Below are 14,573 nucleotides of genomic sequence, written 5' to 3'. Positions count from 1 at the left end.
AGGAACTTGATTTTTTGACATTTGTAGCTTATAATACAGGAGGGAAAATAAGCGCCACGGTATTGTTTTGATTGAGTATGACGGAATTTTGCGGCGGGAAGAAAGAGAAAAGGGAAAATAAGCGCCGCGGTATTATTTTGATTGAGTACGACGGGATTTTGCGGCGGGAAGAAATAGAAAAGGAAAAAAGAAGCCCTGATTGCAGGTTATACTTAAGCGCTAGTAAATTATGACGAAGCCTTTGAGTAGGCTCCTTTTAGGGATCAGCGCGAGCGGCAGAGATGTGAACCTTCCCTCTAAAAACTAGCGCTTCGCGCGAATCCTAAACAAAACAGCATTCTCGCAAGTCCATTTGTCTTGTTTATCAGAAATAACTAATGCGAGCAACTATTTAACCGGCTGAGACTTAACTACTTCAAGATAGAATGAAGGGAATCAACGTTAATTGTGGAAGGCTGTCAAAGACCCCAAGATTCGACACAAACAATAATATACAATGACATACGTTTAATTATGGAGCTGGAGCAACGAGATCTTTCGTCTCAGGTTTACAATATTGCCTGATTTCACGGTACAAGTACCTCTTTCGATCCTCAGATAAACCATCTGGTACAATTTTCCCGGGAAGGACACCACGACGTGGCACGACTACTGGATCTTTTAATAGCATGAAGGGTTTTTCCGCAGAAGATCGATTCTCTTTACAGTACACCATTCCTGGTTCGTCCTTTGAAAAACGAAAGTGTTGGTATTTTTTAATGTTAGGAATTTTCTGAAAGTAACGTCCAAGAAATGTCGACCAGTCATAAACAGGCACGATGATTCTTTGGTCATGAGTTCCCACTAATTGGGACTTGTTCACTCCGATGGAACTTGAAGACTTGACCATTTGCGCAAGTTCGTAAATTGAAGAAATAAATGTGACCTTGTAAGACTTTTTAATCATGCCAAAACAACGATCAGGGGCAAATTTGGTATGACCAGCGATGAGGAAAGAGTAGGTGATATAGTGGTGAAGTCCAGTTAATATTCTTCAGGCAAAGTACCATAGAAAGTAGTTGTTTTTATTTTGCCCTGAACAGTTATCAGCGTGAAGGTGAACATTCGTTTCACCCAGTCCGTGGTTCACTAAGAAGTGATGGACATAACTTATTGTAGAATTTCCACCTTTTCCAGCTGAAACAGCCTCGTCAATCAAGTAGTTCACTTGCCTTGGAATTGCTTCATTTGTGACGCCGAAAATCCCGCATTTTCGAGGCGTTTTAAAATATATCGGACCAGGTTGCATCGGGTTGCTGGGAATATGCACTTGTTGAGCATAGTCAAATGAATAGTGCATCGTGGCAGTCAGAGAACATGGTTCGTGGTTCTCGCTCAAATCAATGTTGTCTTCGATGCCTTGAAAAGTTGTAGTTGCCTGCCGACAAACGTCCTTGTACAAATCTCGTTCACCAAGCGCCAAGTTCAAATGTTCCTGTTGAGCTTGAACACACTGTGACTTCTCTCGATCAGGGAGATTGGCAGCTCTAAGCAATTTTGAAGTGTTTCCTTGGCAAGTTTCACATAGATCCGTCATGGGTTTCGCTACAATGAGGCTTGGGTGAAATTGTTGCCACAAGTCAATGAACTTTGAATAACTGACTGCTTGCTTTCCAGCGGCATCACATGCTGTTTCAAAAGCACGCCAAACTCCAATCTTCGTCTCGTGTGATGACAGCAGTCTGATATCGTCATCTTTGTAGCCGGGTATCCTGCCAGGAAGTGAAATGGCGTTTTCCTCTGCATAATTTTCAAGAAAAACTTTAACGTCTTCCACAACAGCATAAGGAAGTGTATTCTGTGGTAGTCTTTTGCAGTTCCCATGCGTTCTTGTTGTCAGGCCATTATTCTCGTAGTGCTCTTTCAGTCTCCGAAAGCGCGAGTAGCTTAGCCCATACAAGTTCAGGAACATTTCTCTGCAAATCGATTTCGATTGAAACAGGAAGCTGCATCGAGGACTTCTATTTCTCTTTTCGCCAACTTGATCAATGTGGGTGGAAGCCTGAATATTTGCCAAAATCACGAGGTCAAGTTCTTTTGCAGACAGTTCGAGGCAGTTGTTTAAATTGGACATAACAGTTTCCTCGGTAAACTGCGATGAGCATGGGCTGTCTTTTGGACCGCGGGAACATTTACAGCCATCTTGTAGAAATGTTTTGACATTAGAAATTATCTGACTCTCGCATTCGGATCGCTCAAAACTATTTTCTTCTTCTCCTTCCATCATATTCTGCGTATTTCGTCTAGAGTTCGAGTATTGTTTTTTCGAAAACGCCGCGCTGTCTTGAAAACAAATGTTTGTTGCTATGACGATACCACGCGGATTGTCCTGGGCACTAGAATGCTTCCCATGTGAGGACCGAAGAGTGGCTTTCGCTTTCGATCTTTCGAATGATGAAACCTTGCGTAAATTCTCGATTTGTTACGATTATTTCGAATCACTTCGCTGTTTAGAATCAAGGCCTTCAACTGGAGATATCACGAGAATGTATTTTACCGAAAAAAGGTTGTTTTCTTGCGCTTTACTGGTAAGTGAAAGGTGAATAAAATTAATGTTTATCACAAGCTGCGGTAAATGGTACAGTGTATTTTCACTGCATGCGTTTCGAAATAAGCTTGAACGATATAAATAATTTTAAAACGAAGTCGATTTATTAAGAAATAGTTGTATCCCATTTTATTTGTGCTTGTTCATACCGTAGTTTGCCGTTTATGAACATTGATAAACGGTGAATTAAAGTAAACGCAGCGTTTACCGTTTAAATGGTTTAGGAAACAGAAAACGGATGGCCTTGTCATTTAAACGGTAAGTCAAAGATATTGTCTACCGTTTAAACAGTTTAGAAAACCAGATAAACGGACGGCCTTACCGTTAAAACGAATTTTATGAATCGTTTAAACGGACGATAAACGGATATTAAACGTTTTTAGCGGCTAAACGGAATATCGTTAGTGTACGTTTTCCCGTGTGAGGTCACATATTTGGGAATTGCAATACCAGCAAGGTTGGCCCATGTACATGTAAAAGTCAGCCAGGTCATAGTTTAAAGAGGAGATCAGAATTGTAATTATGTTTACTTCTGTCTGGAGTGAGCAACTAACTAACAGAAACATTTTGGTTGTGAAATTCATACATAGTGTATGAATGCAGAACAAAAAGATTGTCCACGTTTGTGGACCTCCCAACATAAATCTTTGCATCTTTATTTGCTCCTTTGAAGTTTGCTTAGCCTGCGTAGCAGGCGCCGTAGTTTCAAGCATGCGTATAAAATGTGAAAGGAGTGAGGGGGCCACACGGGGAAAAAAAATTGTTTTTTCCTTGTGTGGCCTTCTCGCGATTGCGCACTCTTTCAACGCATTAAAAAAAGTGCACAGACGCCTGCTACGCAGGCTAAAGTTAACTAGGCTTCAAAACAATTCCCCTTTATTACCTGTGGCCAGGTGGTGGTTCTGTCTGGATCTGTACAATGTACATGAAGCTACAGTTATACTAACTTGATGAACTTAGAGGGATGTAATCATTTATTACTTGATTTGTTTAAGAGCTGGAGTTCAGAGAGTGACCGAATGAAGGAGAAGCTGCTTGTACTAATAGGACGAATCGGGAAAGAAGCTCGAGTGGGAAAAATCACAACTAAGGTACATTAATACATGGGTACAGATACATTGAGGTCATTGCCCCGTATTGCATTGCGCATCCTTACTGTGCAGAATTTTACACGTAATTAGCGTGCGTACATAGACAAAATGGCGGCTTTTTTCTATGTGGCTTAGTCGACAAGAAAAATGAATCATCTTTCTCTCGTAAACAAGTATGGTGCCCTATCAATGTTTTCTCCGATTTTGGGTGTAGCAATCAAGTTCTTTCAGTAAAACAAAAACATTTCAATTCCTATGTTTTGAAAAATAAATTAACAAAAAATTAATGTGTACTTTGTCAGTACTGTCAAAGGAATTATTAAGGAATTATGTGGTAGATACAAGGTCTTCCTGCTCCTAAACAAATATTATAGACTCCACTTTTTTATTTTAAAATTTAAGTCCTCTTAAGGTAATCGACCAGTAGGCAAAATTTCTATGTTCAGTTCTATTTCGGGGGAATGACCTTTAGGTACATTATTTCAATGGGACCTGTTTCTTAAACCTTTGATTTGTGAACCTCCTGATTACTTGAACCGAAAGTCATATCCTTGGCTTAGTCAAACACTGCAATTTCAACCCTGATTTCTATAACTCCCCGACTTTTTGAACCAATTTTCATCTTCATTGGAGGTTTGACCTCTCACATTTACATACAGTAGAACCCTGGTAACTCGAACTCTGAAGGGAAACAAAAAACAGTTCGAGTTAGTGGGGTTTCTTGTATTGAATTTTCAATTTGCCGAGTTAATAATTGATAAGAGTGGAATATGACTGTCAGATTTGTGATCTGTTGGTTGCTCTAATTAAAAGCAAATTGCTGTAGTGTTCATTTTAGTGTTAAAATTCGATTACATGACAAGAATAGCTAATGGGATACGGTATTTCAATGGGCATCTGTGGCGAGATGCAAGAACCAGAATTCAAGTTATCGGGGTAAATTTGACCCACATTTTGATCAAGGGAAACAAAATTTAGTCGAGTTAGCAGGATTTTCGAGTTATCCGAGTTCGAGAAAACCAAGTAAAAATGACTGAAATGTTGGGTCAAATCAAAGGGAAATGGAAGTTTGTTTGAGTTAGCGGGTTCTTCTGTATACCCTGCACTGACATGTACTTCTTATTACTCTATTTTTTCAGGTTCTTGATCTTTTGTGGAGCTTGTCTCACTTGCCATCACTCACAACAGAGATGGTGGATCAGGCCCTCAAATCTCATATTGATATCCTGAGTGACTCGTATGCTGTCAAGGAGCAGATCAAGAAGAACTATGCAGTTAAATGCATGGAGGATATCAGGAAAGGTGTTTTGATTGTGCCAGCTATCCGGCAACTTCTGCTGATCACAAAAGGAATGGTGAAACAACAGTTCAACAAGCATGACAAGGTTTGGCTAATTAATGGCTCATTGTAAAGGAGCGTTGTCATGGGGATTTTGCAGATTTTTGGTCTAAACTGTTCTGAAATAAGGGGTAGGCAACTTTACCCATAAAAAACAATATCTTCGAACATCTAAAGGAAGATATTACCTTATTTGCGAAAAGAAATCAGCCTTTGGTCAAAAATATCAAATTTTTGATGAGGGGCGAAAACAACTTGAAAATGTTAGCCTAATTATTTCAAGTTGCAATTTGTTTCCATTTGAGCCATTGACAGTCAAAGATGCTCAGTGCTCTAATATAGCAATTTTAATAAAAATGGTCTATAAATGTTACTTTTAGGTTTCCTGTGACACAAATATAAATTTTGGCTGTCCAAAATCTGGTCAAATCCGTGACATAGTCCCTTTAAATCTAGCTCTTTGTAGACATTGCATACCTATGCCTATGCCTATGTCTTTTGAGCCTCTCTTTGTGGCTAAAAAGTTGTCTCACAGTAGACTGTTTACAGTCCCCTATTTTTCCGTGAAGTCGTCGAGATCTATCAATCAATCCGACGGCCGCCATCTTGGTTTACAAACGCGAGCGAAAACTGGAGAGACTGCAAAAATCCCGTGGGAGGCGGGGCGGGGTGCTCATAGCATGGGGGTGGGAGAGCGGAAAAAATAGGGGGACTGTAACAGCTTCACTCCGTCTCGTGTTCATGGAGTCAGTTGCTCCAGCAACGGCAATACCTGATTGGTCGAATAGACAATAGAGTTCATCAAAGCGTAGCAGAGTGTTGACAACTTGAGTGACGGAATGTGACATTTTTCACTTATCGGCTCAAGCGAAAATGGCATCGATTACTGAAGCTGTTACAGTCTCCCTATTTTTTCCGCCCCTCCCCCCGCCTCCCACGGGACTTTTTGCACTCTCCCCAGTTTCCGCTCGCGTTTGTAAACCAAGATGGTGGCCCGTCGGACTGAACGAGCGATCTGGACGACTTCACGGAAAAATAGGGGACTGTGAACAGTCTAGTCTCACAGTGGCTTTGGCCTTCCCATCTGTGGCATTCTACTACAGCTAGCCCAATGATGTGGTGAAAGAATGTTTAGTGTAAACCAGTAACCTTTTTATCAGTAAACACTGTCAAATCCTAACGACGTCCAAATGACATCAAAATTCATTGCCATGGCTACAACAAAAGGTCAAAGATACCCTATTTTTGACCATTTAAGGCTAACTTGACTGTGTGAGGCTAACTTAAAAACTATTTGGTGGAAATCTTTGTTTGTGACATAATTATATAAATTATACATTTTTTATTAAAAATCTGTTGGTGTGGTCCAGAGGTACCTTAAACCATTACAAACCACTTTAAAATGTAAAGGCAAAACACTTCATGAAATTAAAGTGGCAGGCTACCTCAGTTATTGTGAAAACAGGCAACATTCAGTGCAATTCTCAAAGTAGCCTGGGTTCACAAGGCACACAAGGAGTCTTGTTTTCAAAGAAAACATATTGCATAGAGGCAACTTGTAAATGAATGGCTCAATGATAGACAGGAATTACGTGACTTGTGTTTTGATAAATAATACATTTAATATGTCTACAGGGCATCCTCCCAGAGCTGCATAAAAACCATGACATCATCAAGCTGACTGTCAGCAGCCTTGTGAACAGTCACCAGCAGGCTGTTGCCGCTGCGTCACCTGGTGCACTGGAAGAGGACACCCTTGTAGATGGACGGTACACACACAAGAAATTTGTGAATACCCATCTTAAGTTTCTGGCTTTCGTCTTGCAAGAGGGTGTTCTTTATCTACCTTGGCACAGGGCAAGAGATATCTGGGATTGTCTGGTAGCTAATACTGATGCTTGCGAATTTGATCGTGAGGTAAGCTGGTTTTTTAACTAGCGGGGTGGGGGGGGGGGGGTATTAAGGTGGCTCAACTGGATTTTTTAGGGGTAACACCGCTCAAGTTTGAGAATTAAAACAAAAAACGATAACCACAGTTGTATTAGCTATGTTGTATTAGCTATGTGTGGTACAAGCTCCTTCGAGCGATTTTCGTAAAAATTTCCTGGTGCCGAGGAAAACGAGCGAAAGTAAAAACGTAATGACGTCATTTCGTCCCTATGGCAACTCCAATGTCATTATAATACTGGTCATAAAAAAATTTCATCTTATCTAATGCAGCTGTGGTGATCGTTTTTCGATAGCATTGTTAATGGCGATGCAGTTAATTCTCAAACCTGAGCGGTGTTGCCCCTTGAAAATCCAGTTGAGCCAACTTAACCAAGGTTTCATACATTGGAACTGTTACCCTTTTATATACCACTTTCGACAGAGAAGGAACCCTTTGGTAGACCTTCTGTAGAAAATGTTGTTCCTTTCACATACTTACAAGTATGCGCTCTTTTCTCTAACTATTACTAAAGTGACCCTTAAAATACTAAGCTGAATCAGCCAGTAGGTTTGTCTTTAAGACATAATTATTTTGAAAGGCCCTTTTAATACCTAAATGACAGTTTTCCCTACCTCTATCTATACTTCAAATTGTTAAATCCCGACTCTTTTATATGCCTCCAACATGAAAAGGTACCCCCTTTGGGCAGAGCCTTCCTGTATAGTCTACAATCTTGGACACTGTTGAAACACTTAACAATTTTCCACTAATTTAGGTAACAGAGTTCAGTTTGCAACCCCTTCTCTTATTTCAATGTTGTAAATTCTGTAGTGTTTTCAAAACAAAGTCTGTTGAACTGCAAACCCCATGAAACAACATTGAGTACGAGGAGAGGGGGATAAAATATTTTTTACCCACTTGCAGCTCAGCTGGACATTTGCGAAAAATGGGTTTGTTTCAACTTGTTTTGTCCAAGATTGTAGAGCATTAAAGCTAATTCAATGACCAGTTGATCAGTGCTGAAATTATTTAAATTTGCGTGAACTACTGTAGCCCCTTTAATGTTTGTGGATGGTTGACTGTATTTTTCTTTTTGTTTCTCTAGGTTTGCTTTGATTGGTTCTACAAAGGACAGTGTGACTTGGAGGCAGACACTCAATCTGAGATGTTTAGAGGGAAAGTTCTTAAGCTGGATCCCAGTAGGCTGACTATGAAAGGTACAGAGAATGAAAAACGATACATAAATAATACTAACTAGCAAGGAGATGTTTGGTGTTCATCTACAATTTTGGACAAAGCTTATTTTTAAATTATTGTTTTTTGATTATTTTTTTCCTTCCACTTCCTCTAATCATTGTTGTAGGGAGTGGGTATAGCACAGTGGTGAGAGCACTAGCCTCACATCAATGTGACCTAGGTTAGATTCCGGCCTAATGCCATATGTGGGTTGAGTTTGTTGTTGGTTATTCCCTCACTTTGAGGATTTTGCTCTGGGCGCAACTGTTTTAATTAATTTCCTCCCTCCTGAAAACAAGCCTTTTGAAATTCCAATTTCACCTGGATAGCAAACCTGCTGCATGAAAACCTTCTAGGGCTGATGTGGCTTCCTCTCCAAATATAGTAAATCTGCTTGTGTCCAAAGCTGGATGCTATTTGAGACAATCACCTCAGCAATGTGGTGATATTAAATACAGAAAACATCAGGATGCTTACAGAGTCTAACCATAAACCTACTGGCCTTATCTTTCATTTAGGCTTTGCTTGCTTCAGAGCATTTCTGGAGAATGTTAACCAGAATGACCATCGCATAAAAAAGACAGGGAACACTTACACAGTTGAGAAGATGGACCTTGTAGGCCTTGATTACCTGTGGAGAGTAGTACTTGAGGTGCCATCTGAGGAAATAGCCATGTTAGCTGTTAAACAACTCATGGAACTCAGTTACACCTGGCTGTCTTCTAAGTTAAAGAAGGTGAGTGTAAATGAAGCTTATTGCTATCTTTAAAACAACTTTTTCAACCTACCTACTTACCTGCCTGCCTGCTGAGGCTGCCTGTGGTTGTCTACCTACCTACCTACCTACCTACCTACCTACCTACCTACCTACCTACCTACCTACCTACCTACCTACCTACCTACAACCTACCTACCTACCTACCTACCTACCTACCTACCTACCTACCTACCTACCTACCTACCTACCTACCTACAACCTACCTACCTACCTACCTACCTACCTACCTACAACCTACCTACCTACCTACCTACCTACCTACCTACCTACCTACCTACAACCTACCTACCTACCTACCTACCTACCTACCTACCTACCTACCTACCTATCTACCTACCTACAACCTACCTACCTACCTACCTGCCTGCCTGCTTGCCTGCCTGCCCACCCGCCTGCCAGCCCGCCCACTCACTCACCCACCCACCTACCTTTGCCTATCTACTTACCTACCTACCTACCTACCTAAAACCTACCTACCTACCTACCTGCCTGCCTGCCTGCCTGCCCACCCGCCTAACCGCCAGCCCGCCCACTCACTCACCCACCCACCTACCTTTGCCTACCTACCTACCTGCCAAAACTGAAAGTTGTAGGAAGTCAGCTTGATCTTATAAGTAATGTGTTTTACTTTCAGGACCCTGTTAACAGTCACAAGAAGTTCATTTTGGAGTGTTACAAACGTCTTGAAGTAGGTTGTTTTCCTCAGACAGTTTACTTGGTTTTATTTTAGTTCTTGTTTCTTCACAACTATTCTGTCAATGAACAAATACTTGAATTTTGAGATCCAAATAAAGAAGCCAAAAGTGGTTCATCAGGTAGCCTTTCCAGAAGGCCAGATCTACGTGATTGTGTATTCTGGTTCTGGAGGGGGACTCCTGTATGAAAGGGGCCAGATGCTTGTTGGAAAATTTGAATTTTTAAAAGCCCTACAGGAGACGAATCTGGGCATGGCTTCAGCTGTTTTTAACCCCTGAATGATACCATTTTTTGTACCTGATCAGTCAACATCACCAACACAAAATGATAGCATTATTGAAATGAGATGTCAGCAGCTAAAGTGAAGGGAGATTAAAGGTGCATCAGTCTCTTTCTGTAACTTAAAAATATGAGTTACCGGTAGATGCTACAAAATAGTCATAACAATTTTTTGTGTTGTACTTTAATTTCAACAGACAATGATGTCTAGCCTTGGACACACACCCCTGAGCCATGCAGCCTGCATTGCAACTACTGCTGCTACTGCTCCACTAACACCAGATGTACCCATCTCTCCTGTACCAGTCAGGTAAAACAATAAGAAAGAAAAATTAGTCTCAGGCAACAAGAGGTGTACCTACCAATGATCCATCTGGCTTTCCTTGTCCCTTGGGTTTTGAATTAGCCTGCGTAGCTGGCAGTATTGTTCGGTTTTAACGCGTGCACAAGCAAGCTGGGAAGCCGCGAACATTGAGCAGCGCAGCCGTGAGTGGCTTGGGGAGGAGGAGTTGAAATACCGCCTACCCGGACGGGCTGCTTTTTTGGGAAGTCCGTATGCTGGCACATGGACTGTTCCGATTGCATCAGCATGCTAAGCACATCAATCAAATGTTTTGGTTATCTCCCTAGGGAGCGCTCCAAAGGACCAACAGTTCTTTGCCGCGAAAAAAGCAAATCAAACATGGCATATAGGTGTTATCGTGGGCCTTATCAAGTTTCAATATTTTTCGCGAAGATGGAGAAATTGTTTGAAGCAAGAGCATGAAGCGGCTGCAAACGATTTGCTTTGTGGGAAAGATGCGATGGCCATTTTGCTAACCGCGTTACAGGTTATTTAATTTGGTGCGACTCCTGGTGTGACTCAGAGTAAAGTTTAAGCATTACGTTACGGCATTACGCCTTGGTCGTATTGTACTGTTAAGGAAATCTACGACATACCATTTCTCGGTTAGATATAATTTATTTTAGAAAACAATATTCAACCAGATAAACTGTTTATTTTTTCATAAATGTGACTAGATTGGAAGTGGTTGATTTCAGCCGGACTTGTTGCGTGACATACAAGTTTTGCAAAGCGAATTTCTCACCGATATAATTATTGGAGTGCTCTTGTCGAAGCCTAGTCAGTTTCGAAAGATGATCTATTTTCTCTGCTAGATTTTTACTGAATAAAGAGTCTGATATGTAGATCTTTGTCGACTGCCCTCGGCTGCATAATACAAAGCCACAGAACCTGTCCACAGGTTGTCAAAATGCAAATAAGGGGGCGAAAGCCAAAAAAGAAGCCCGTCCAGGCAGGGGGTGTTTCAACTCCTCCTCCCCAAGGCCACTTGTGGCTGCGCCGGTCTATGTCGCAGCTTCGCATCTTGCTTGTGCCCCAATAAAAACCCAACAATACTGCCAGCAACGCAGGCTAGTTTTGAATCAAATTTCAACTGTTGAACACTGCAAAACATTATGCATAATTATTTGAATGGTGTAAAACCGGCTCGGTAAATGGTAATTGATTAATTCTTCACCTTATTTTAATATCACTGGCAGTTTTGTGTCCATCATTTAACATAGTTTTCATGATTATTATTATTATTCTTTTGTTCAGGGCAAATTGCATGCAAAGTATCGAAAGACTCCTGGTGTTAGTAGAACATTACATCACAACAGTTGAGGTGAGTTTCAAACTTTAATTAAAAAATTAGTTTTGCCTTCTAGTTTTTAGAATTTGGTGATAAGATTATCTTTTTAAAGGTGTGAGCTACAGCTGTTTGGTCCCTTGTAAAATTCATTAACTATTCATGAGGGTGCAAACCAATCCCAGCACTGTATTCAGATCACATGTACACAACTATAACCCCAATACAAATCAAACAATAGAATTAACTTTTGATACAGACTCCTGCTCAGCTAATTAGTATTCATTAACTTTTGATACAGATCTCTACTGATTCGCATAACAAAACTTTGCATTCAATTTATTGTTTTCATTTCACAAGTAGAATAAAATATTCGCGTCCGATCTGTATGGCCGTTTACAATGGCTCGCCTATCGGCTCGCCATTGTAAACGCCCATACAGATCGGCCGCGAATATTTTATCTACTACATAAAGTTTGTCACAGTCTTTATAAACCTCTTGGGAGGCACAGTGGCCTAGTGGTTAGTGTGCTGGACTACAGATAAAGCAAAGAAATTAAAAATGATCTGATGTTTCGAGCTTGGGCCTTCTTCAGTGTTCTGGAAATGCAGATTGGCATTTCAGACCAGAGTTAGAATTGTGTAGACGTGAATGTTATTTATTTTTTTTTTTTTCAGGATCTTCATGCTGGTCCTCGCACCCTTCTACCTCACGGAGCATCATTTCATGGATACCCAATCACCATCAATGTATCTTGTGATTTACCCAAACAAGAGATAACTCTACAGGTTTGTACATTATTGTTGTGCTCCTAATGGTGCAGACATCCCCCTTTTTTGTCATTCTGTCACAGCTATGCCAATAATGTTGAGGGAAAAAATTTAGTAACTTTTGTACAAGGTTTATCAATGAACAAATTGAGTTCATTGTGACATTAAAATTGTGCGTACAACTGTTATTATACTGGAGTTAACCACTAACCTGATGAGCTTCTAGGATTGAGAATGATCTTAAGTTGTTTTGATTCACATTCTTGGAGCAAATTGGACAGTCACATTATTTTGTCTTAGTTTTTTGTAACAGTGACAAACTGTTTCTTGTGTTTCAGTGTCATTCCAATGAAAGTCTGAAGTCTCTCCGCCATAGGATAGCAAACAGACTTAACACCAATCCTGAACAGATCCAGATATCAACTAGTGAAAAACTGGTAGGTGTCTGACTCTTGCTTGTCTGCCTGTCAAGGAAATAATTACAATATATAATATATCAATAAATGTATCTATCACTGAATGAAATCTGAGCCTACAGAAGTTATTGTACTTTAAGTGGTACTAGTGAATAAAACCCTGGGAGATAAACCCTGTGATGGACTAGCATCCTATCCAGGGGGGGGGGGGGGGGGTAGAAATATGCTTACAGTCAAAGCTCTCGTAAGCGGACACCCTCGGGACGTGAAAAAAGTGTTCGCAACTGGAGCTAGCCGCTTACGAGAATGGTTCTTGTAAGCGGGCACTAGAGGTGTAGGGGATAGATGGCCGCTTACGGGAGCTTGCCCAGCTAACATAATGGTAATATGCATGTTAGTGGTGTTTCGAAATGTAACCGGACGTGGATGATGACAAATCAAACACTGAAGTATGGTACTGTAATTACAGTAAAATCATTGTGACGAACGGCGATGTGAAGTTGATTGATTAATACAAGATACAGAGGTTTTTTTATATGATTTTCTTTGCGGTGTCCGCTTAAGAGAGCTTAAAAACAAAGAAAAAGTCTAAGTCGTAATCTCGGAAAGTGTCCGCGGCTGCTTACGGGAATGTCCGCTTACGAGAATGTAAAAATACAGAGTTTGTATGGGAGTAAAAACGGGGTTTCTAACAAGGTGGCCGTAAGTAGAGCTGTCCGCTTACGAGAGTGTCCGTTAAGAGAGCTTCGACTGTAGTCACTATGTGCTACAGAATCGGAGATAAGCTCCAAATTGATGGGCCATTAGGCTAGAATGCTGACTTAAGCTGTACCTTAATTAGGGTGTTCAGTCCAACAGAAGGCTAATATTTTAGCCATCATTAAAATTAAAAAAAATGCTTGAGCCATGCCCCAATTGGTCATCTTTAGAGGTTCAATTCAAATTTTCGCAGGAGCATCCCTTTCCGTTTCATGTGTTTTCTAGTTTTCTAAATTAGGTTGTAGCTGTAGCTGTATGAACTTTATTTGAATTGCAGCTGTTGCCATCCAAAGATCAGAAACTTCTTTACCAGTTAGACTTTGAAGATGAACAACTGCTATTTGCAAAAGTATCTGTCTCTGGAGTCACCACTGTGCCGACCAAGGAGGAGGCAGAGGTACATTGATTACAAATGAATGTGCTTTCATGTTGCTCTGGATAGTTTGAGTTATCAAACTTGAGGCAAAACTCATTCTGTCACAAACAGAGCCCTCACTATGATGTAAAATTATACTGTTTAATAGTAATTTTTAGCTACAGCATGGTCGGTAGTAATTCAGTTATGGTTAGTCACATTCAGTAAAAAAGAAACCCAGTGTTTTGTGTTCATTCTGCAATCGGCACTGTTAAAAATCAGTTTTTATTACTCTGCAGATATCCCAATTATTTGTGTGTGCTATTGCAAGAATTGTGGCTCCACTATGTTTGTATTGTTGACTACTGTAGATTATCAAAACTTTTTGTATAAACTAATTAACAATTGAAGGGCTTGCGGCAAAAAGGGCAGTAGTGATTTTTGTTTAAAATGAACATTGCCAAAATAACTCGAAAATTCGCTTGCGGGTTTGTTTACATAAGTAAAACATTGTAATGAATTTATTTTCGCCGGCATTTGCTCCGTTTCCGAGAAATAACATATGCAAAAAACTATGTTTTTTCCAGTCGGCATCTTAAGTAGCGTCTTTGTTTGAATGGAACAAAGAAACTTCTAAAAATGCCGACTTGAAAACTTGAGCGTTTTGCATATGTTATTTCTTGAAAACGAAGCAAAAACCAGGAG

At 40.4% G+C, this 14,573-nt stretch overlaps 2 protein-coding genes and 1 pseudogene across 2 annotated transcripts in view; 1 reads left to right on the top strand and 2 right to left on the bottom strand.

Annotated features, from left to right (window-relative positions):
- Positions 1-14,573, bottom strand: part of LOC144637645 (HEAT repeat-containing protein 1-like) — a 207,652-nt gene that overhangs the window by 50,266 nt on the left and 142,813 nt on the right. The gene's annotated exons all lie outside the window — the stretch shown is intronic.
- Positions 1-14,573, top strand: part of LOC144637644 (ubiquitin carboxyl-terminal hydrolase 24-like) — a 66,834-nt gene that overhangs the window by 20,452 nt on the left and 31,809 nt on the right. The window contains exons 13-23 of the mRNA XM_078496702.1: positions 3,583-3,678; positions 4,818-5,063; positions 6,653-6,934; positions 8,053-8,164; positions 8,702-8,919; positions 9,596-9,649; positions 10,134-10,246; positions 11,537-11,603; positions 12,246-12,356; positions 12,677-12,775; positions 13,791-13,910. Of these exons, the coding sequence (XP_078352828.1) occupies positions 3,583-3,678; positions 4,818-5,063; positions 6,653-6,934; positions 8,053-8,164; positions 8,702-8,919; positions 9,596-9,649; positions 10,134-10,246; positions 11,537-11,603; positions 12,246-12,356; positions 12,677-12,775; positions 13,791-13,910 (1,518 nt within the window). The remainder of the gene's footprint in view (positions 1-3,582; positions 3,679-4,817; positions 5,064-6,652; positions 6,935-8,052; positions 8,165-8,701; positions 8,920-9,595; positions 9,650-10,133; positions 10,247-11,536; positions 11,604-12,245; positions 12,357-12,676; positions 12,776-13,790; positions 13,911-14,573) is intronic.
- LOC144637923 (uncharacterized) lies at positions 512-3,015 on the bottom strand (annotated as a pseudogene).

The sequence above is a fragment of the Oculina patagonica genome, chromosome 14, assembly GCF_052425735.1.
Source record: "Oculina patagonica isolate OP01 chromosome 14, crgOcupat, whole genome shotgun sequence".
In the NCBI taxonomy this organism is placed as follows: domain Eukaryota; kingdom Metazoa; phylum Cnidaria; class Anthozoa; order Scleractinia; family Oculinidae; genus Oculina; species Oculina patagonica.
Note: the sequence above shows the minus strand (reverse complement) of the source record. Positions and strands in the feature narration are given on the sequence as shown.